The sequence below is a fragment of the Lissotriton helveticus genome, chromosome 7 (genome assembly GCF_964261635.1).
Source record: "Lissotriton helveticus chromosome 7, aLisHel1.1, whole genome shotgun sequence".
NCBI classification, from domain to species: Eukaryota; Metazoa; Chordata; class Amphibia; order Caudata; family Salamandridae; genus Lissotriton; species Lissotriton helveticus.
Genome location: NC_136068.1, coordinates 907,747,442 through 907,769,491, shown reverse-complemented (window position 1 = coordinate 907,769,491; position 22,050 = coordinate 907,747,442). Strand labels below are relative to the sequence as shown.

The 22,050-nt window shown below is 39.0% G+C and overlaps 1 protein-coding gene across 3 annotated transcripts in view; it reads left to right on the top strand.

Moving 5' to 3' along the window:
- Nucleotides 1-20,340, top strand: part of GABRG2 (gamma-aminobutyric acid type A receptor subunit gamma2) — a 561,032-nt gene extending 540,692 nt beyond the window's left edge. For 2 of the 3 annotated variants that reach the window (XM_078653407.1, XM_078653409.1), the window contains 4 exons: nucleotides 1,610-1,762; nucleotides 5,631-5,836; nucleotides 14,059-14,082; nucleotides 18,611-20,340. In XM_078653407.1, coding sequence (XP_078509533.1) covers nucleotides 1,610-1,762; nucleotides 5,631-5,836; nucleotides 14,059-14,082; nucleotides 18,611-18,886 — 659 coding nt within the window. In that variant the 3' untranslated portion in view covers nucleotides 18,887-20,340. The remainder of the gene's footprint in view (nucleotides 1-1,609; nucleotides 1,763-5,630; nucleotides 5,837-14,058; nucleotides 14,083-18,610) is intronic. The other variant, XM_078653408.1, reaches the window with a different exon arrangement.
- The last annotated feature ends 1,710 nt before the right edge of the window (nucleotides 20,341-22,050 follow it).

The following is a 22,050-nucleotide window of genomic DNA, read 5'->3' as shown; positions in this document are numbered from 1 at the left end:
CTTGTACCCTTACCCCGACCTTGCACCTAGCTAATGGTTTTGTATAACTAAACCCTCAGTTGAGAGGCTTTATTTAACCATTTGCATAGTTTATTTAATTTCAATTCTTATACACAATCACATAGGGTGACATGACCGAAAAATGATTCCTTTTTTTGAAAATGTGGAATAATATCAAATGTCATTTGAAACTGCACTGTTCTTGAAATCTTAATATTTAGTGAACCGTAAATGACATAATAAGAACTATATGAAGTACAAACCATTGTTTTATTACAAAGCAGATATCAGAGGAGAATTTTCACTCGATAGTAACATGACTGCGAATAAGACAATTAATGTGGTTGAAAAGTTATTTCATGCTAATTACGGAGCACATTAAGTATATGTTCAAGACAAAGAACAATGTTATGGTATCCACAAAAATGTTTTTCTTCATTGAGATACAAAGCAGTCAAAGACGCAATGTGAATATTTTTTCCATGTCTATCATGCACAGGTCATCAATCACGGGGTTAGCCTCAATTTAAATATGGGGCGGGATGTTGACACTAATCACCAGCGATCAAGGCGTCTGAGAACGCCGAAACGCGTTTGGGTTTTTTATTCAGAATATGCACGTTTAACCATCATGTAAAATAAACTTTACCTGCGGCTGCAGAAGAAGAAAATTTTGGAGTCCGTCTCTCTTTTACCGTGACATTCGGGACGCCGTGCGGGAAGCGGCGTGAAGAGTGGAGTATTGATATATATATATATATATATATATATATATATATATATATATATATATATATATATATATATATATTTAACTATTTAAAAGGCCTGATCAATGGCTAAATGCTTCCAAATGACAGAATCTCATACCTTGTATAGTATTAGCTAGAATGCTTTGGTGGGAGTGAATACTTTCACAGAAGGATTTATTTTAGAGTTTGAGTGTCTCTCGAATAGGATTTTCTCATGCAGAGTCTTATACAATAACTTAGTAAAGCTGTGACCTTGTGAATATGCTGCACCCTAAAATCCATCCATTTGCATTTGAACATTTCATCAGTAAATTGAGCCCAATGAAATCAGCGGCAAATCAAACCGGAAAGATAGCTCAGCTGAGGATAGACCATTGTTTTTTTAACGTTCTATCCTGCATCTCTTGTCGCATTTTTGCAATATTATTTATGGTGATGTAGAGATTCTCATCTCTAATGTAGTACGTCTCAGTGCTGCCCGTTTTATTCACAGCTGATCAAACATTTAGACTGGAACACTGCTGTCCTGCATGAAGAATTTCGTTTGCACAATGAGCCATGTCTAAAAAAAAAATTAAGGTTTCGATCAATCACTGCAGTTATAAGTCTGGCATTTGATGCATCTGTCTGAATATTAAAGAACATTTGAAATTATTTTGGAGAAGACACCTTTGATCCACAGGAATTGAGATTTTAAAATAAAGGGAAAATGATACTAGTGAATGTGTAAATGTAACACTACATGAACTAACTATCTGCAGATGTAGGTATGCGATTAATTATGTAAGCAAAAGAAATTACTTTGTGAGAACATCTCATCATGTTCTCATTATCTTGTGAAATGCTTTACTTTCCAGGAGACTACGTGGTGATGGCAGTCTTGTTTGACTTGAGCAGGAGGATGGGGTACTTCACAATTCAGACCTACATTCCCTGCACCCTCATTGTCGTTCTCTCGTGGGTATCTTTTTGGATTAACAAGGATTCTGTTCCAGCCAGAACGTCGCTTGGTAAGATGCTTTCTTCACACCAGTTTGCCGTTGTTTCACTGTCAAATTCTGATTTGGAGCAGTACCCCTTGGGTTGCCTAATTACAAGTTTTACTAGGTGCAGAAGTTAATCTGGCAAAACCTACAAATGTGTTTCCTCTGGACGAACATAGGCGCAGGATTTGGGGCAGAAATCAGACCTAAATCATAATGTCCCGCTCCAGAGTCTATGCATTTGAACTGTCAGGCATACACCACTGAGGCCTTAAAACTTCTTGGTCTGCCTACAAGAGCTCAATCCCAACCAGGGCTCACTGATAGACTATTGACGCCCAAAATATTCCTATACACAAATATCGAGTCATAAATATCGATGTCAAAATATCGACATACTACAGTTATAATGGTAAGTATAAAAATATCGAAATAAAGTCATAAATATAGATGTACAAAATATCGATTTTTATCTATATATATAAAATAATGTTAAATATATTAAATAATAACAATAACTTTAAAAAACATATTTGGATTTAATATACATTTTAATAAATATAAGAAATGCATTTAATAAAAAAAGTACATACATAATATGTAATATATAAATATATTTTTTTACTTTAAAACAATGAATACACTATTAATTTTAATTTATTTTTAAACTTTATAAATATATAAAAATGTACAAATAAATACATAAATATATATATATATATATATACACAAACAACTATAACATAAAATCTAATTAGAATAACGTTATAATATAAATTAGAACATTAAAATATTGAATAGTATTTAAACTTACATTTTGCACTCCGTTGAGTGTATCAGTAGGAAAAAGTTTAGATAGCAAAGGGGTAAAAATAACTATTCCCACTCCAGTGAGTACAACAGTAGGGAAAATGTTAGCTAGCAAAGGGGTAAAAAATACTATGCCATCCCCACTGAGTGAAACCGTAGGGATAGTGTTGGGTAGCGAAGTGGTAAAAATTATTATACCCACTCCAGTGAGTGCAACAGTAGGGAAAAAGTTGGTTAAGGGAGGGGTAAAAATTACTATTCCCACTCCAGTGAGTGCAATAGTAGGGAAAGTGTTGGATAGCGGAGAAGTAAAAATTACTATTCCCATGCCAGTGAGGGCAACTGTAGGGAAAGTTTTGGATAGTAGAGGGGTAAAAATTAATATTCCCATTGGAGTCAGTTCCAAATTAAAAACAAATAAAATATCAAGTACAACACAAAAGATTAAAAAAACAAAAACAGAAAACATATATAAAGATTTACAAAGATAGAATCACATTAAAATGTTAAAAAGATCTAACAAATACCTAGACAGATTTTTTCTTTAATTTAAAAATAATTTACAAACAAATAACTACGTTTAGTAAAAATTATTCATCATCAAAAACATTAATTATTACATACATTTAATCTTTTTTATTTCTTACCCTATAACACCACACACTAATTATTTATCAATTAAAGAAGTATTAGTAATTAACAAACAAATTAAAACAGATAAGAATTAAATTATTTCCCAAACGGATTCCTTATAAAACCAAAACCAACACACAAAATAAAAAAAAACAAATACCATAAATATTTTTGAATTGATGAATTAACATTAATCATCACTTAATTTTTAATTAATTAAACATAAATTACTTTCCATCCTCTACTCCAATAAACACCACAACCCACACCTAAAAATTATTGCGCAATTTCCATAACTAATTTTACATGAATAAATTAAGATCAATTAAAACAACTTATTCATTAACTTAAACAAATTTACTTCCCAACCTTTACCACTATAAACCCCACAACTCACATCTTAAATTAATTTCCCAATTGCCATATTTAAATTTGAAATAATTAATTAGCAATAAGTAACAAATAATTATTAAATAATTATAAATATACTACTTCCCATCTTATTCCCCTATAAACACAATTAACATAATTAATTACCAATTCATTAATTAATATTAATTAACACACAATAAATAAAAAAATAATAATAAATGCATTCCCACAATTAACACTATAAAATATAAATTAAATAAATATCACTTCCCACCCTATTCCCCTATAAACCCACAACCCACTCCTAATAAAATTACACAAATACCATGATTACAAATTAATTAATAATAATTAACAAGTAATTATAAAATAATTAATAATACATCGATTCCCACAATTAGCACTATAAAATGTAAATTCAATAAATACTAATAAAAACAAAATAATAATATGTTTATTTTAATTAAATTACTTCCCACCCTATTCCACTACAAAACCACAACCCACTACAGGACTAAAAAAGCAAAATTTCATTAAAATAAATGTAATAACTACTTAAAATGTAACACATATATTAACAAAAGCAATACTTATACAAAAAATAGTTCTTCTGAAATACATATTAAAATACTCTTGCTGTCGATATTTCTGAATCACAACATTTACAACTTGATATTCGTGTATGTCGACATTTAAAACTCGATATTCTGTCTGTGCTCCCCAACCAGAATCCCTCCAGGCAAAATGGTTTCTCCATCATTCTCTATTTAATCCTTTTTGGTATGTGTTGCCATGTCATAGCCTATCAACTATTCTCACACTGGCCCTGATAAACACAATTATATGCTGCCCACATTACCCCATTCTTTCGTTACAATAGGAGATGACCATAGAACAAAAGTGCAAGTTTATTTAGGACCTGAGGAACACCATGTATTTGGCAGAGAAGTGACAAGACAGACTAGACTATCTTATGAGTTAGTAAAGAGAATTGCAAAGATTTTTCCATTCACTATGGTTCTGGCTGACTCATCTCTATATTCAGAGGGCATATAGTCTACTCAATACGTTACTCTTGCCACAACACATCTACTTTAGAATTCCAGTGCACTTCCAATAAAATCTGTTTGGGCCAATTGAAGATATTGGGGCCCATTAGGATCTCGGGCGGAGTGCCACCACCCGCATGGTGGTGGTGATCCGCCCGAGATCTGTCCCCGCTCGCCACCCATTTCCCCCGCCATATTACTATGGCGAGGGGACCGCGGCAGACAGGTAGACCGTCCGCCCCGTTTCCGCCTGGTCAACAAGTCAACCGGGCGGAAAAGAGTTTAATATGGTGGCGGTGTCTGTTAGATACCGCCAGCCATATTACCATGGGGGCAGAAACATGCCTTTCTGTGGTGGCATTGCTGCCACAGAAAGGCATGCGAGAATTGCTTGCGGGGCCTGTTGCGGGCCCCCAGGGACTCTGAGGGGTGGGGATGCACATAGAGTTACATGCACAGCATGGCAGGCACCGCGCAGTGCCTGCCCTGTTGTGCATGAAATTGCACAACATGCCTTCCTGGCATTGTGGCGGGCAGTGCTGAGTGCAACGCCTGCCACAATGTCAGGAATGCAGATGCACCCGCCACTGTGGCGGGCGCATCCTAATGGCCCCCACCGGACACCCGCTCTTATGGCGGGCGGTCCTATTTCATGATAGGATGGCAGGCGGACAAAGTCCGCCCACCATCCTAATGACCCCCATAGTCTCCTAAGAGAGGTGCACAATTTGCATCAGTGATAAAATGGCAGTATGCAAGCTCTTTCTCAGTAATACTTCTGGGGCGGGGGTTCAGGAGCTCAAACAGCAGTAGAAGAGAAAATGACTTCCTGTGATATGATTTCGCATGCTGGCACATGGATGGCAGAAGGCAAGATGGCTATCAAATGTCAAACAGTCATGCTTTCTCATGATTTCTCACTGTCTCTCTATCTATCCATCTCCCTCTCTCTCTCTCTCCTTCTCTTTGTTACTCAAACGGCCCCAGATATCAATGAATAAACTCACCTGCTCATTGTCTCTTCTCCTCAGGTATCACTACAGTCCTGACCATGACCACCCTGAGCACAATTGCACGAAAGTCTCTCCCTAAAGTCTCCTATGTGACTGCAATGGATCTCTTCGTCTCAGTGTGCTTCATTTTTGTATTTGCTGCCCTAGTGGAGTATGGGACCCTGCATTATTTTGTCAACTACAGAAGGCCATCTAAGGAAAAAGACAAAAAGAAGAAAAATCCGGTAGGCAACGCCCATCAACCAAACATACTATGCACGGGCCCTTAAAATGAAGGTTTAGGCGTAGCACGGCCATTATAAAGCAAATTTCGTTGGTGCTCTGAATGAAGACTCCACTTTACCTTTTTCACGAAGACCACAGGGATCTTAGGGCGATATGTATCAACATTCCAATGTGCGATTCCTAAATAGCGATTTTTAAGGAATCGCTATTTAGGAATCGCACAATGGTATGTATGTAGAAATCAGCTTCTTTTTAGCGATTTCTTAATATTCCTTAATTGCGATTAGCAAATTGCTAATCGCAAATAAGGAATAATTTACCATTCATTTCTATGGGCCAGGAGGCCCATAGGAACGAAGGGGAAATGTGCGATTAGCAATTAGCTAATCGCAATTTGGGAATATTTTCAAGGGTGCAGAGGTGTCCAAAGGACACCCTGCTGCACACCTGAAAATGACATGTGTGCGCATATGGCGCACATACATGCCCTAAGGGCATGTATGAGCGTCACATGGCACCTTTTGTATTTAAATAAAATGCTTTTTAAAAGGAATTCGCAACTTACCACCAACTTGAAGTTGGTGGTAATTTGCGATTCCTTAGGAACAATTAGCAATATTTTATTGCATCATACATTGCATTTAAGGAATCGCACATTTTGCGATTCCTTAAATGCAATCGCAAAATAAGGAATAGCAAATTGTGCGATTCCCTATTTTGTACCACATTTCTTTCATACATACCATATTGAGAATTCGCATTCGCAAAGGCCGAAATTCTGAGAATTTCGGCCTTTGCGAATGGGAAAATGCTTGATACATATTGCCCTTAGTGGCCTATTGGCTCTAAGGTGGACTTTGCTTACATGCAGAAAGAGTTTTCTGTAAATTCACCTATCCATGAGTCGGTCTCATATATAGTGCCAGTCAGATGGTTGTTTGAGGTCTCACTGTATCGCTCAAAGCAATTAGGGAATTCAGCAAGTGTACAGGGGAGCTATGTTAGGAGGCAGTCTTAATTTTATGGTAAAACGATCTCCTGATTTAGGTATAATTAACTTAGTGTAGTTTATTAGGGGCCACAGTTTCATTGGCAGTGAGCATCTTTCCTTTCTTTGCACCTCAGATAATTCTGCAGACTTCATGAAAGGTTATAAGATTATTTCCGATAACAATGGGAAAAGAAAAATAGCCATCTATATTGTATTGCTAGATTTATTTGCAAAACTCCATTGCCTGGAGGCCTATGAATTCCAGGGAAAAAGTTAAAAAATAGCATTCGCTTTGAGATGAACAAATGTAATTACATAGTGCTCTTGGCTATGGCTTTTTCAGTATGAAAATGAAAATTGTAATATATGGAAATTCTTTTTTTATCTGTGTCTTTTTTGCATTTTCTCTTCTTTTTGTTTTTTCATTTTATTATGCAACAAAAATGTGCTTTTGTTAATCTCTATATAATTTTTCCCATTTTTCAGTCATACCATGTGATTGTATTCATATAAAGTATGGATGAATATAAAGCCTAGATGTCAGCCTAGTAATCCCTCGTCTTTTTCTTTTTCCTTGCCTGATTCCCCTGTTCACTGTTTGCTTTCTGATTCACGTAACACATCTCCTTCACCTACCACTGACCTCTGCCATAATCATACCCATTGACTTCCACACCAGCCACATAGCCACACCACGTTTCCTATTTGTAACATCTTTATGAGCACACCCCACTTTTCCAGTTCATATTGTACAACATGATTTCTTTCACCAGCCCCTGTAAAACATGCTGTCTTCTTTACCTGAACAGTAAAACTCTACCTCTTTTCCTACGTCGTCCAGCACTTTTATGTCCATTGCATTTTGCGTACAACGCCTGTTCCGATCTTCTAGTTAGCCCTTCCCCAATCACCACAACCACAAACAGTCACCCTTATCTGTTGTCCACCAGCCTTCACCCACAGTCTGTGAATTTTCTGCTCTCTCCATTTGTTATATTGCTATCAATTCTCACTGAATGAACATGTACTTATAATGTGATATTTTGAGCATGACTGTATTGATGAAGTTTAACCTACATTTAACCTCTACACAACTTCATTTCACACAACATTCTCCAAGACTTTCTATTGCTATTGAAAAGAACACGTGTGCTGCAAGAGTAGCACCATAATGAGGTAGGATTAAAGAGAAATGCTCCGCTGGAAACTCAGCAGCCCAACTAAAGGAGTACCAAACTCTTTGCTCACAACCCAGAAAATGTTCTTTATTGCAATCAGGTTTTTTATAAAATTACTAGGAAGCTCAATTACATTACATAAGATGAGATCTACTGCCTTCAAGCGTTTTGGAAGTTGGGAGCTATTCTTGCACCAATTTGTCCTTGGGACAATATGTCAACTAGCGTTCCCGCAGAACTAAATCACTTTTGCATTCACACACCCTGTGATTTGCAGATCACTGGGTTTATGTATGCCAAAGTGTTAAGTGAAATGCATTGAACACATTTTGCGAGTCAGAAAAGCCTTGACTCGAAAAAAGGGCTTTTATGATCAATTCGGAATTGCAGCTAGGAGGAATGTGAAAGAAAAGTCCCTTCTAATCTGAACCACCATGGTTAGTATCAATGGTTTGCGACCACAAAGGAGGTGGTAACTGGCTCACAAATCGTGTGAATCGAGTAGATCACGTCCTATTTCCTAAATGGTGCTGACAAAATATGTAACAGATTAATTATAGGTAAAAGAAAAATGTGGAAATTGCAAAGGCAAGGACATTATTTACCAGAAGTAGTTCAGCGAACCTAATCTAACCCAGATTTAAGACTTTTGTGAAATCCATTTAAACCAATACAGTGGTAGAGGGTGATTCATGGATGACATAGACCTTCTGCTCTAACATTTGACTGATTTTCCTCTGTTATTCCTTCATCGTGTTCTACCCTCAGTAAATCCAATCTCCTAATAGCATTTAATTATTTCTGCCTCAGGCTATTCTGGCTGTTAAATGTCCTTTTTTGACTGTAGGCCTTCGCTGCTGTTCAGGTCTACAACTCAGGTATAGCCCACGACAGTGGGCTACACTTCTGTAGTAAAGTAGAGTAGCTAGGCAAGATCATTACCAGTGACAATTGATGTTGTAAGTAGAATGTGAAAATTGAATTGGATCCACGTTTGATACCATTATTGCTGAGTTCCATGTATTATAAATGAATTACCTTAAACAGATCAATCCACATTCTGCAGTATTCTGTAATATCAGGAGATGGTAACAATAATAATAACATGTATTGAATCCATTACTTATATGTAAACAAACTGCTGTAAAATTTCAACGAGTCACAAGGCATATTATCAAGACAGGCGATAAAATCATCGCAGTTTTAGTTGCAGAAAACTGCTGCTAAAACGGCAATAATGGGCTAGATAATATGCTCTATGGAATTTCAATTGAAACCCATGCTAGATGTCCTTCACATCTAACATGGGCTTCAATTGGAATTCCATAGAGTATATTATCAAGCCCATTATCGCCGTTTTAGTGGCAGTTTTCTGCCGATAAAACTGCAATAATTTTATCACCTGTCGTGATAATATGCCCCCCACATTTTTAAATAAATCTGTGTAGTGGAAAAGTGCATGTTAACGTTCTATTAATTTCTCTTACCACTACAACTCAGTAGTGGCTCCTGGTGGGAGTGCTACCGGGCAGGGAGGCGGGGCGGGGGAGGGACATGGTGGGGGGTAGTAATCCACGGAATATGGCCGAACATAGGTAAGTACATAAATAAATAAACAAAACTTACATTGCACACGCTGCATCGCCATTTGGCGTTGCAGTGTGTGCAATGTAATTCATTTTATTTATTTATTAATCTACTTACCTCCGTTCGGCAGTATTCAGTGGTTTACTACCACTCACCCTCCCCCGCTCTGCCCCACTGCCCTCAGCACTCCCACTACGAACCGCTACTGCAACAACAGTCACTCTAAAAACGTTAATTCTTCTTACATTTGTGCTTCAGTAGCGGAAATGGAATTACAGTAATGCCCAACCATGGGTGTTGAGGCCTTTTACTCCAGATGTCTTGGAAACCCGCCATACTACGGGTCATGAGTAACTGGACCTACTAACACTTCAGCACTTGACTCTCAGTTGAAGTGCAGGTTGAGCAGTCAAAGGCTTCTCAAGGGATGGGGAGATAGAAGAAGCAGGGTGTGAACACCGGCTCACAACTCAAAATACGTTCAATAGCAGCAATAAATGATTGTTTAGTCTGTAGGAAATAGGGTTACTGGTTGGAGGGCAGTGGTAAAGCCCTACTCAAACAGCAACTGCAATTCAGAGTTAGGTCAGAGGCAGTCCCTAAATTAACCACAACACCCTTTCCTTTCAATGGCGGCAAAACCAGGCATGGATCCTTGTGCTTCAAAGAGGCCCCTTTCTGCTACCTAGCTGATGGCCCAAGCAGCATGACAGTTATGCTGTTTTGTTGGTTGCCCCTATGTCATATGGGGTTACTGACTTTACTTCTCAAGCAGGTGAATGCCCTATCAGCAAGTCAGTAATACACTCTTCAGTGCAGCCTCTTCTGGCATGTGGGGTTACTGTATTGACACTGCACACAGGTGATGGCTCGATGAATTCGGCAGTAATGCAATCTTCTAGGAGGCCCCTGCTGGAATACGGGGTTGCTAATTTTACTCCACACATGGGTGATGGCCCTATCGACACGGTAGTAATGCAATCTCACTATGGGGGGACTGACTTTACTGCATGCATGAGCACAGCCCGATTGGCATGGCAATATTGCAATCTTGACAGCAGCCCCCCTCTGGCTTATGGGTTGTGGACTTTACACTGCACAAGGTTGACAACCCAAACAGTGCAGCAACAGCTAGCTTCATAGCAGCTCCCTCTGGCATAGAGGTCGCTGACTTAAATCTGCACAGGGTTGATGGCCTCATCCGTGCACCTCACAACTGCCATCAACTCGCCAGCCTTCCCCACTGGACCTCACTCCTTGCAGGAGCTCTCCTCTTCCTCACAGGGCACACTGGTCTTGGCAAGCAGGCAGGCAGTGGTGCTCCAGGATTCAGGGCAGGTGGTCCTGAATTTCCTGGGGTGATGTCCTCTCCCCCAGCTGAGAAACTAGTATACTTTAGCCCCCAGTCCTGGTCACAGGTAGACGTCTTGCAGAGCTTCTCCTCCTCAACATACAGCCCAATTAGCTACTTTGCAATTGACAATATTGAGGGCCTAGGGCTATCATTTTCATAGGCCAATCCATACTCAAAATGTGATAAAGCGTCCTTCATAAAGTAGTCTGCCACTGCACAAGCATCTCCAAATCTGATTGTCCCATAGCACAGGAATTAGGAGTAAAGAGTGGTTCACACCTGAAAGTTAGCCATCATGATATGGGCATCAAGATGTTATCAAAGGACCCACCCCTGTCTTTGTTTGTTTCTCTTTTCAGCCCTATCTCCTTTCTAAGATGGTTCCAGGCCCTTTCACAGGACCTATTTCAACTCAAAGAGCATACTGTGGAATGCACTGAAGTATTCTTCCAGTGCATGTCCCACCCACCTCTCAGCAGTGCAGAAATCCACAAATCTGTCTGGGGGAATCCTCAACCTCCTCCAGTCAGCCCTGCGTCTACCAAAATGGAAACCAGAGTCTTCCATGTATTTGTACCACTCACAGACACACATACACCCTGAACATGCATGCAACCACATGTGCACTGCACAGTGCTACATACTAACAATGTAGGCAAATGGTGAGTTAAGCATACAGCAGCTGAACTTTATGTGAGTGGCCCTATAGGCGTCCCTCCAGTGACAAAAAAAGCCTGTTTACTCCTACTGATCACGACACGGTGTGCTACCACTACAGTGCTCATGCTATATAACTCCTGGCAAAGGCAATAACTTTTCGCCTTCGTGGGGGTAGTGCTTTGGACACCCATCAGGGTCCAACAAGGCTGCAATCTGCTGCATTCTGTGAGACAGACCTATGTCTTGACGCACATGCATGATCTGTGTTTGCTCATGACAACAAAAATCAGCCCCAAGGGTCCAGATATCTTTGTAGCTGGGGCACACCGAGCAGCAGTACACTTCAACACAATGCTACAGACTTTTCTGTCCAACATATATGTATGTGAATGCGGATTTAGAAATAGATGCACAGCCTTTGGGTACTGTGAAGTTGATATTGGTTAGATAAGTTGGTTACTTTTGAGGTGCTCCAAGGGTGGTGTCCTCCCTCTCGGACGTCATGTAAGTATATCGAAAACGTGCTTCTAATGGTATATTAGTTGCATCCCCTTTGGGCACACAAGCTTAGGTTCCTAACAGATTTGGACTCCACAAGATAAATTGCGTTTTGTGTTTCTTGTTTTATTTCTTATGTTGTTCGCAATTGTTCATAATTATTCATAAATGAAATTCGTAAATCATTCCATTCTTATTCAATTATTCATTCTTTCATGATATCATAAATTTAAGTTGGCTCCAGTGCATTTCGGGCATTCCTAAGCCCTTCCTCAGGAAGCATCAGGTGATTTAGTCCGTGGTAGCCTCGAATTTCATGTGAGTATGTTGATTCAGCAGGTATTTGCAAACGGGTTCACCGAGACTTGCAAACGCGTCTTTTATGAATAATTATGAACAATTGCGAACAACATAAGAAATAAAACAAGAAACACAAAACGCAATTTAACTTGTGGAGTCCTAATCTGTTAGGAACCTAAGATTGTGTGCCCAAAGGGGATGCAACTAATGTACCATTAGAAGCACGTTTTCAACATATATGTATGCCAGAAGGGCAAAGAATAGGAAAAATCAAATTTTCATCTGTTAATCTGATTGATTTGGTCTATATTCCACTTCTTGAACATGTTCCTAGTTTAATGTAAGAAACTATATCTGTAAATCGGTATCTAAATATAGATTTTGTACCATCCATAGAAATGTCCCTTCAAAATTAATTATTGTGTGCCAAGGTTAACCAGCGATAATACAAATAAATCTTGTTGAATGCCTTTTCAGCATTAAAGGCTGGAATTTAAAAAGTGGTTCCTCGTTCATGGTCAAGAGATTATTAATGTCAAATACAGAAAGTATTTTCTTCTGAGGGAGGAACCCTTGTGGGTCATAGCAGAAGAAAACTCCAGTCACCCTATTAAGTTTATTTGCCAGCGTTTTGGAAAAACATTTTGAAATATTGTACAGTAAAGACACTGGTCTATGTCTGGTCTATCTGGTTTAAGTGTTATAATTATATTATCGTCAGTCATATATTTCCCAGATGAATGGGATGACGGCTGGCCATTTTCTGAACCCATGCAAAGTTTTCTACTGGGCATGCTCCAAATTGCTTTGAAGTACTGCTAGATTCCATTAAATCCTATTCCACATCATTCTTACATTTATTCAAGACATAAAAACTTACCTCAAAGGAAATTCTACTCGTGATCCTGTGTTTGCAAACGAAAATTCCCAGAGGGTGAACATCTAACAAGAATATACTTCTGTGGTTGAGATTCCCATAAAAACGACGTCAAGCCCATTATATTCAAAACAATATATATTCTACTCATACTTTACAAAGATAATTTTTTTTAATGAATGGTATTGAGGCATGGAAACCTTTCTGAGGAATGTCAGGGGTATAGGCATAATCCCCCTTTGAAAATTGCCTTTAACCCCTTAAAAGTGGGTGAGCACTTTACAAGAGTCCTACTTCATCTAACCTAGTGCAGAGATTGAATCCTACCTAGCTAAATGTTCTACAATAACATATGAGCAGTTATCAAAACACATAAGTTCAGGAGATGATGCATTTCTTTCAGAGTGAATTCTTGCTACTGTTGTATTGAGTAACAGTGCCTCTATGAGAGAAACCAGCCACACTAATCGCAACTAATAAAAGACTTGATGATACACGTTGATCCTCTGCTGTACACTGTGCATTCTTGCATTCACACAACCATAACAAAACACACTAATCACCCTTTCTAATGATCTTCCAAGAAGTGACATTGTAAGTTTTGCATTTATAGAGCATTCATCTCTCTGTTTGTTTATGTTCATGTTTAATTACTGGACTTTTGCATAACTCATTAAATGTATCTTCCCTTATCTCTTTTTTTCCTGTCTCTTTTTTCTCTTGTGTTAAACATAAAAAACCCTCCTACTCTTTTTTTTCTGTGCTCAAAACCACAGCTCCTCCGGATGTTTGCCTTCAAGGTATACACTTTTTGGAATGGATGCTCACTGCATGTGACTGCTGAGTTGAACAGTTAAAGACCTATTATGATTGAACATGATTGGGCATGGAAATCCTCCTCCACTCCAATGAAGAGCGTGGAGTTGCAAAGAATATCTGAGATGTTGGCCCATCAGTCCGCTTCTAAAACTGGCCAGCTCCTCTAGAACTGGCCTCCAGTTCAAGTCCATCACATGTTTGAAGAGAGTGTTATGTCGATTGTGTTTATTCTGCACTCTCCTGTTGGCACGCTCTCTTACCTTCACGTAAACAAATAAACACAAACATATGTAATTGCACAAAGAACATGCATTGCACCCTTTCAGACCTCAAACTTTAAGTAAAAACTATAGACCAGTTGAAAATAATTGCTGAACCTAAGCTATTCTCGGAATATTTGACCATTGTATTCAGAAGGTCAGAGCTTTGAAAGGGTCTCTAATGCACTTTTCTTTTAGAGTTGGGTCCACATCTATGGTGCAGTACGATCAGTACTGAGAGTCCAGGTGAACAGAGTGGTATGTGTTCTGTTAGAATATCTCATAGACAAAACTGAATAGATAAATTCCCCTGTGCCTTGGCGCTTGCTTTAATCTCCTACGGTCATATTTCTGTGGATCTACAATTATTTTTATCAGGACTCCAATGGCTATTCTTGCAGGCGGTTCTTGTTGTATTAAGTGGGGGCACCCTTTTACAGTGTGTGAATCAGTCTGCTGCTACATATGGCATGGACAGGCAAGGTTTCTTTATAGCCTACTAAACAACATTCATCAACTTGCACCTATATCTAAGTTTGTTTTCCTAAAACATTCTTACATTCCTATAAAGAGCAGTATCGAAATGTGAGGTTTTCTCTCCTTGTTTTGCTGCAATTGTTTTGTTTACTCAGATTCCTAAACAGAGAATTAAGGGGGGTGTGAGGCGTCTGTACAGGCCATATTGCTTTTATATTTGATTAGATTCTGGTATTGTTTTAATTGCTAATCTACTAAATCATATGACATAACAATTAAAAAGGTGCCCAGATCATTCATTAGAAATTAAGCATACACTATGGTAGCTGGTTCCTGTCTGAGGTGGCATGGTGGGCAAAAACAATGGATTGGAATGTGAACTTGAGTAATTACCAGTGGCGGCTGGCGGACATTATTTGAAACATTCCGCCCAGCATTCCACTCATCTGTTACTCTCACTTCCACATTTTTTATGCTTGGTACTCCTAGTACCTTACATTATACCTGTTTTGTCTTTGCTTTGACCTTACGTTCTGCAATTAAGCTGATTAAGATCTATTCTAGTGGGAAGGATTTTTCAAGCTTGAAATATAGCAATGTACTAGACAGTTTAGTAATCAGAAAGGTTCTGCTGACTATAGGAAATGCATTCTGCAATGTTTTCAGAAATTTCAACATATTTAGTGAAAAGTTATCCAACTCAATAATTTCAGCACTAGAGGCATACAGTCGAGACTGAAATGTCGAAAGATTGGTTGACAAACTCTAAACCAACAAATCTTCAACACAAGTAAGTGGGTGCTAACAACTATCTTTATAGCTCACATTTAAAGCCAGCTCTCAAAATAACCTTCTTTACTATTTGCTAGGAGTTCATAATTTCCATTTAAATATACTTCATGATGATCATAGTGTTACATGGAGCTGGTGCTGGCTGGACATTCTCATTGGGCCAAATATGTACTTGTCTTAAGAAGTACGGGGAGCAGAATAGCCAGAATCCATCAATGAATGAACAAAAGAAATCGATACACATTAGGCCTTAATTACGGACATGGTTATTCAAAAATGAGAAACAACAGCAGGCTTGCTGTTCTAAGTACCTGACTATGATAGTGTGAAATTTCTTACGTGATTTATAAATCTCGTAACATAATAAATGTTTTTAATATAATTTCGAATAGGATCTGTATGTTTTCGTGGAACTAATAACGAAGTGTGGGATGATTAAAACCAGCCGCGGCCCGTGAAGGGAGTTCAGTGGGGCAGGCAGGCGGGGCGGGGGGTGTTAAACACCGGAATATGGATGATTGCAGGTAAGTAAACAATGACATTAATAAAACAAATTTTGTAGCGCGCCAGCCGCGGCCCGTGGAGAGAGTTCCGTGGGGCACGCAGGTGGGGCGGGGGGTCGTAAACACCGGAATATGGATGATTGCAAGTAAGTAAACAATTAAATTAATAAAACGAATATCGTAGCGCACCCTGCATCGCATTTTGTGATGCAGGGCGCGCAACAAAATTCGTTTTATTAATTTAATTGTTTACTTACCTGCAATCATCCATATTCGGAGTTTACCACGCCCCATCCTGCCCTTCCCCCGCCCCGCATGCCTGCCCCACGGCACTCCCTCCATGGGCCGCGGCTGTAGCACGCCCTGCATCGCATTTTGCAAAGCAGGGCATGCAACCAAATTCCTTTTATGAATTTAATTGTTTACTTACCTGCAATCATCCATATTCCGGTGTTTACCACCCACCATCCTGCCCCTCCCCCGCCCGCCTTTTCACCGGAACTCCCTCCACGGGCAGTGGCTGCATAGAACAAGAGTTTTGTTCTATCCTTCGATTTATTTGTGCTTCCCCCAGACAGTACCTCAGTATTATCCTGCATGGACCTGTTAGTAGAGCATTGGGTTGTTGGCATTACCATTGTGCAAGGAGTAGAAACCAACATAAATTTACTGTGGGTTTACAGTTGATTGTGTACCGGGCAGGCACCAGTCCATTAGTATATATATATATCCCCTTTCTAAATATGCTGCCCAAACAGAATTCAGCATTGAAAGGTAAATCACCACTGTGTGATGAAATAATCAAAGTTTTTTTAAGTTTATTTCTGCCACATGCTCTCTTACCTTCACATGATCAAATTAACACCAATTTATGTAATTGCCCAAAATACCCTCCTTCTTCTAATCATCTCCATATCATCAGAACATCACAGTATAGTAATCCATAGACCAACTATTTAAAAATAGAAAACAAGATTACTGATTTATCAAATGAGAGGATACTTTGCAAAGTATCCAGAACTAATTAAAAAATCTAAAGAACTCATAAAACTCTGTTTATTCAATAAATGTTCATATTTATAAAAATGAACCAAAATGTACTGGAGATGGAACCCAACCTAAAAGGTCACGAAAAACCTTTTGTGCATGTGATTTACAGCTACTTTGGAAATGAAATGTATGCGAATATGAGCTGCTATTTTTTGTTGTGATAGTTGCCCTTCAAAGCAATTTAATGCACTAAAGGACTTAGAAGAGTGTATTAACAAATTGTGCCTTAGCATACATTTTTAAGAAAAATACGCTTTGGTTTTGAAAAAAAGTGCTTGGAAAAATGATACCCCCAAATCTAAACTAAGTGATTAGGAAAGTCACTTTCCCACATATCCGTTCTTGCCTATGTGAATGATACACGATACTTTTGGAAGACAGGAAGTGGTCATGAACTTTGTTAGTTTTGAAACTACTAAAGTCTGGGTGGCTTGAGGTAAGGTAAACAATTGAATAAGTACTGGATGTTCCTTCCCCAAATAGTTAAATTTAAAACCAAGGGAATATTGAGGTTTTTAGTCTACCCAATGGCAAAGACTTTGTCTTAAATAATTTGGTTGTGTATAATCTTACTCCAGGACCAGATGAATAACAAGTTATGTTCGGCATCCATCCTTTCAATCGGGAGCTTTCCAAAAAGTTGTTTCCTTGAATTTCTGAATCTAGACAGAGGTCAAAACTAATATCTCTTACCAGAAAAATCATAGTTATTGAGGTTTTAATGTGGCAAGTACTTCTTTTGGTCTATCAATTTCTTGATAAAAACGATATACTGTTCAAAGCGCTTATAAACCTTTAGGAGATCTGAGAGAAATAGTATAGGAGATATTATTGGATAGAAAGGCTAGATAGTCGTTACATTGAAGAATAGACCAGATGTACCACCAAATAACCTAGTTAGGCTACATTTGTTATGGAAGTATTTTTTTTTTGTTTGCCTTATTTTCCCAATAGCTATGAACATTTGCTTTAAAATTTAAGAAACTTGTTATTTTATTAAACATAATTAATGATGATAGCAAGCAATCATATCTCTTCATTTATACAAAGCTCTACCAGCTGATAAAACCAACAACTTGCATGTTTTGAGGAAAGAACGTATCTGTTTGATTGAGGTCTCCTCCTTTCCCGCCCTTTGACACATCAGTTTTATGTCGTTATGAGGGTCTAACACGCTTACATTTTGTAAATAGAGCAACGAGCACATAATACTACTCTCCCTGCCTTATCAAACACGCAAGCCTTTAAATGGCCTTGCGGAAAATCCACTATACTGTAGATGTTACTCATACACTGGTTGATTGAAAAGGGGCATCACATATAGTAGGGTCATTATAGAGCTATATATTCGCACAGTGTTCCTCTGAAAAACACTAACACAGTTTTCTTTTACTCCACCCCTCGACCCCTTTTATTCCCCAATATAGGCACCAACTATTGATATCCGACCCCGGTCTGCGACAATTCAAATGAACAACGCAACACATCTGCAAGAGCGGGATGAGGAGTACGGCTACGAATGCCTGGATGGCAAGGATTGTGCCAGCTTTTTCTGCTGCTTCGAGGACTGTCGATCGGGCGCATGGAGGCATGGAAGGATACATATTCGTGTCGCCAAAATTGACTCCTACTCTCGGATCTTCTTCCCAACTGCCTTCTGTTTGTTCAACTTGGTATACTGGGTATCTTATCTTTACCTTTAAAAATGGAGAACGAAAGGAGGAAGGAAAGAGGGACATGAGCCTTGCAGTACACACTGAATCCCTTAAAGAGATGATGTCCTTTCTGAATCTATTTATTCTGTCCCCTTTGGCACAATTTCTCCTGCTGCCACGCCCCATATAGTATCATCTATAGATAATCACGTCATGTGTCAAAGTAAAGCACCATATGGTTAACGTGGTTGATGAGTTAATATTTGACATTTTTCCTTTCGAGTAAGACCATCCAGTGGATTAGAAAGCTAACCACATCTCTGCTAGTATAAAGTCAAATGCACAGAGGAAGGAGATAAAAAAAAACTTTTGATTTCAAGCACAGGATTCTGTCACTAATGCCAGGCTGCAAGAGACGGCTGGCCGAACTGCTGGCTAAATAACCGCATGGTTTGTTGTAAGCGTCATGTATAAAATATGCTTGAACTCTGTCCTGTTCGGAGGCTCAAACTCCTGCTGGCGAACTGAGACCCATTTCCTTTTCGAGTTGCCGACACTTGAGGTTTCCCACACAGCCCCGAAGAGAACACTTGTAAAATGTTGTACATATTTTAATACCTTGTAGTGCATAAAGTCTGAAGTTAGTGCATGCATCTATTCTTGGGTCAAAATAAACGGAGCAAAGGTACGGAATCAACAATCATTGTCCTCTGTTTTGTATCTATGCTTCGATAACTGCAAATGGAACCGGGTCCACATGTTTTCTCGTTTACTTCTTTTGTAGCATTCCTTTCCTTCTCCTTATGCATGCACATTTAGAGACTTCAGTATCGAAGTTGACCTAAGATACTACTTCTGCGTTTAAATATTATGTATAAAATACTGCACAGGTCAATCACTTCCGCAAAAAATGTATTTTGAGAGGGGCTACATTCGGCACAAATTATAATCAGTTGAATTTGAACAGGCTACGGGTGCATATTCATTTGCATTTGGATGGATGTGGTGTTTACCTAACTTTGAGTGATTACCGGCTACTTTGCCACTTTGTAATAGTTCAGAAGTTGGATATGTAACTGTAATGGACAAGCTGTCTCGGCAGACCACATGGACTGCGCATTCTGAACTGATAATTTGCCACGCTCCGTTCAATCAACCAAATATTGTGAACTGAAACCACTTCCTGAATCCTAACCAATCATCGTTCTTTGTCCAGGCAGGTTGTAAACAAAAATGTGACCTACAGTTAAACATTTGTTTTATGTTATTCAGTGCCTGGTTAGAGCATCAGTTTTGGAGCTGCATATATTTATTTTTTTATGTATTTGCCTGTAGAGTTATCACTATTTCAAGTAGAAAATCAATTCGATGAAGTGTCGCATTGAGGGATCAATGTTTGCACTCAGTTCATTTAATCACCCTCTAGTAGCTCTCTGCAGCCTCTCATCCTATCACAGCATGGTTACAAGACCAATAAAAACACACCACACCTTTCATCATAATGGATTCCATGGCTTTTTTCTAACTTGTTTCTTCCAAACAGTATTTGTTTTATTTTTTTGTTTTTCTTCGCTTCAGTAATATTTAGAACTTGTTGGTAAGATGCTGTTGACATGCTTTTTCCGTGAGAAAAAACTTTACCCGAGTTTCACATCTCCCAGCTCTCTGAGGAACATTGTCTGGTAACGAACGTCTGAAGTTCTGCAAAAACAAAACCGTGATATATATCAGTCAGGTGTAATATGGTGCTGATAATGAGTGCAGTAGCCTGGTTTTGCAGAGAACACACATTGAACTGTGTTTTGTCTTTGCAGCTGAGTTACCATGGGGTGGTGATTTTCTAGTTCTGTTGTTGAATCCGAAACAAACAAATGCAACGCATTTCCATTTCACAAGTATTTCGTTTCTACGGATAATGGTGGAGTTACAAGGATTTGCTCATCTGAGCAGTCGGTCCTGCCGGTTTCAGTGTCCTTGGCAACGTCTGTTTAGGATGCGTTGGAAGGGTGTTTTTAAGCAGCTGCGGTTGGCAGTAGGAGTTCCTGCAGGGCGGTGATGTGGGGAGGGGGAGGGGCAGGGTGGGGGTAGTATGTATGGATTAAGGAGTTTAACAGGTAAGAAACCATTTAAATAAATAAAACGAATTTTGTTGCGCGCACCGCATAACCTAATGCGATGCAGTGCGCACGAAATTCGTTTTATTTATTTTATATGTTTACTTACCTGTTGAACTCCGCAATCCATACATTACTACCCCCCACCCTGCCCCTCCCCCTCCCCACGTCACCGCCCTGCAGGAACTCCTACTGCCGACCGCAGCTGTTTTGAAGTTATCAAACTGGAGGCGCTTTGACCTTTGGAAGCCCTTGCCGCGTTGTTAACCTTTGCCCCTTTGTTGCAGGGCCTCTAGTACAGGGAAGTGTTCCTTAAAGAAATAACTGCGGCAGCTCAGCCTGCTCTGTTGAAGCTTGCTTTGCCTCTTAGGAAAGGCACCCAAACCAGAAGCCATTTGAACCCGGGGTAAAGAAAGGCCTTTTAGAAGAAAATTATTTATGGAGAGGAATTTTAAAGATATGTGTCATCCAAGAAGAACAACGTATGTCCTGCTATCCTCCTAGTTGAAGGGCTGTTGGCTTGTATGCACTTATGTTGGAACATGGGGTCATACTACTAAGAAGCCTGTTAAAATGATGGCCGTTTAGCGGCAGGAAACTGCAGCTAAAATGGCGATAATGGGCTTGCTACTATGCGTTATAGAATTCCAATAGAAGCCTAGGTTAGATGTGCAGGACATCTAACCTAGGCTTCTATTGGAATTCTATAACGCATTTTAGCAAGCCCATTATCGCCATTTTAGCTGCAGTTTCCTGCCGCTAAAATGGCGATAATTTTTACGTGCTTCTTGCTAATATGGCCCATGGTCCCTTCTGTGTTCTGCTGTAGTAAACACTTAACCTTCTCAACCACTGTCATATTGTACAGCTAATGATTCTGTGTGGTCAAAGATGTACACGTCAACCACTGACAATATCTTCACAAACAACCAGATTTTATCCAAAAAAGATCAAGAATAGTGGTCTTATAATTTCAGACCTTCTATTTTGGGATAAGGAGACATTGGATAACTTCTCTGTTTGAAGTACGTCATTTGTACTTGGTTCATGCATGCTTCTGCTGTGCTTCATTTTTTTTCGACGGTGCCTTTCATGTGC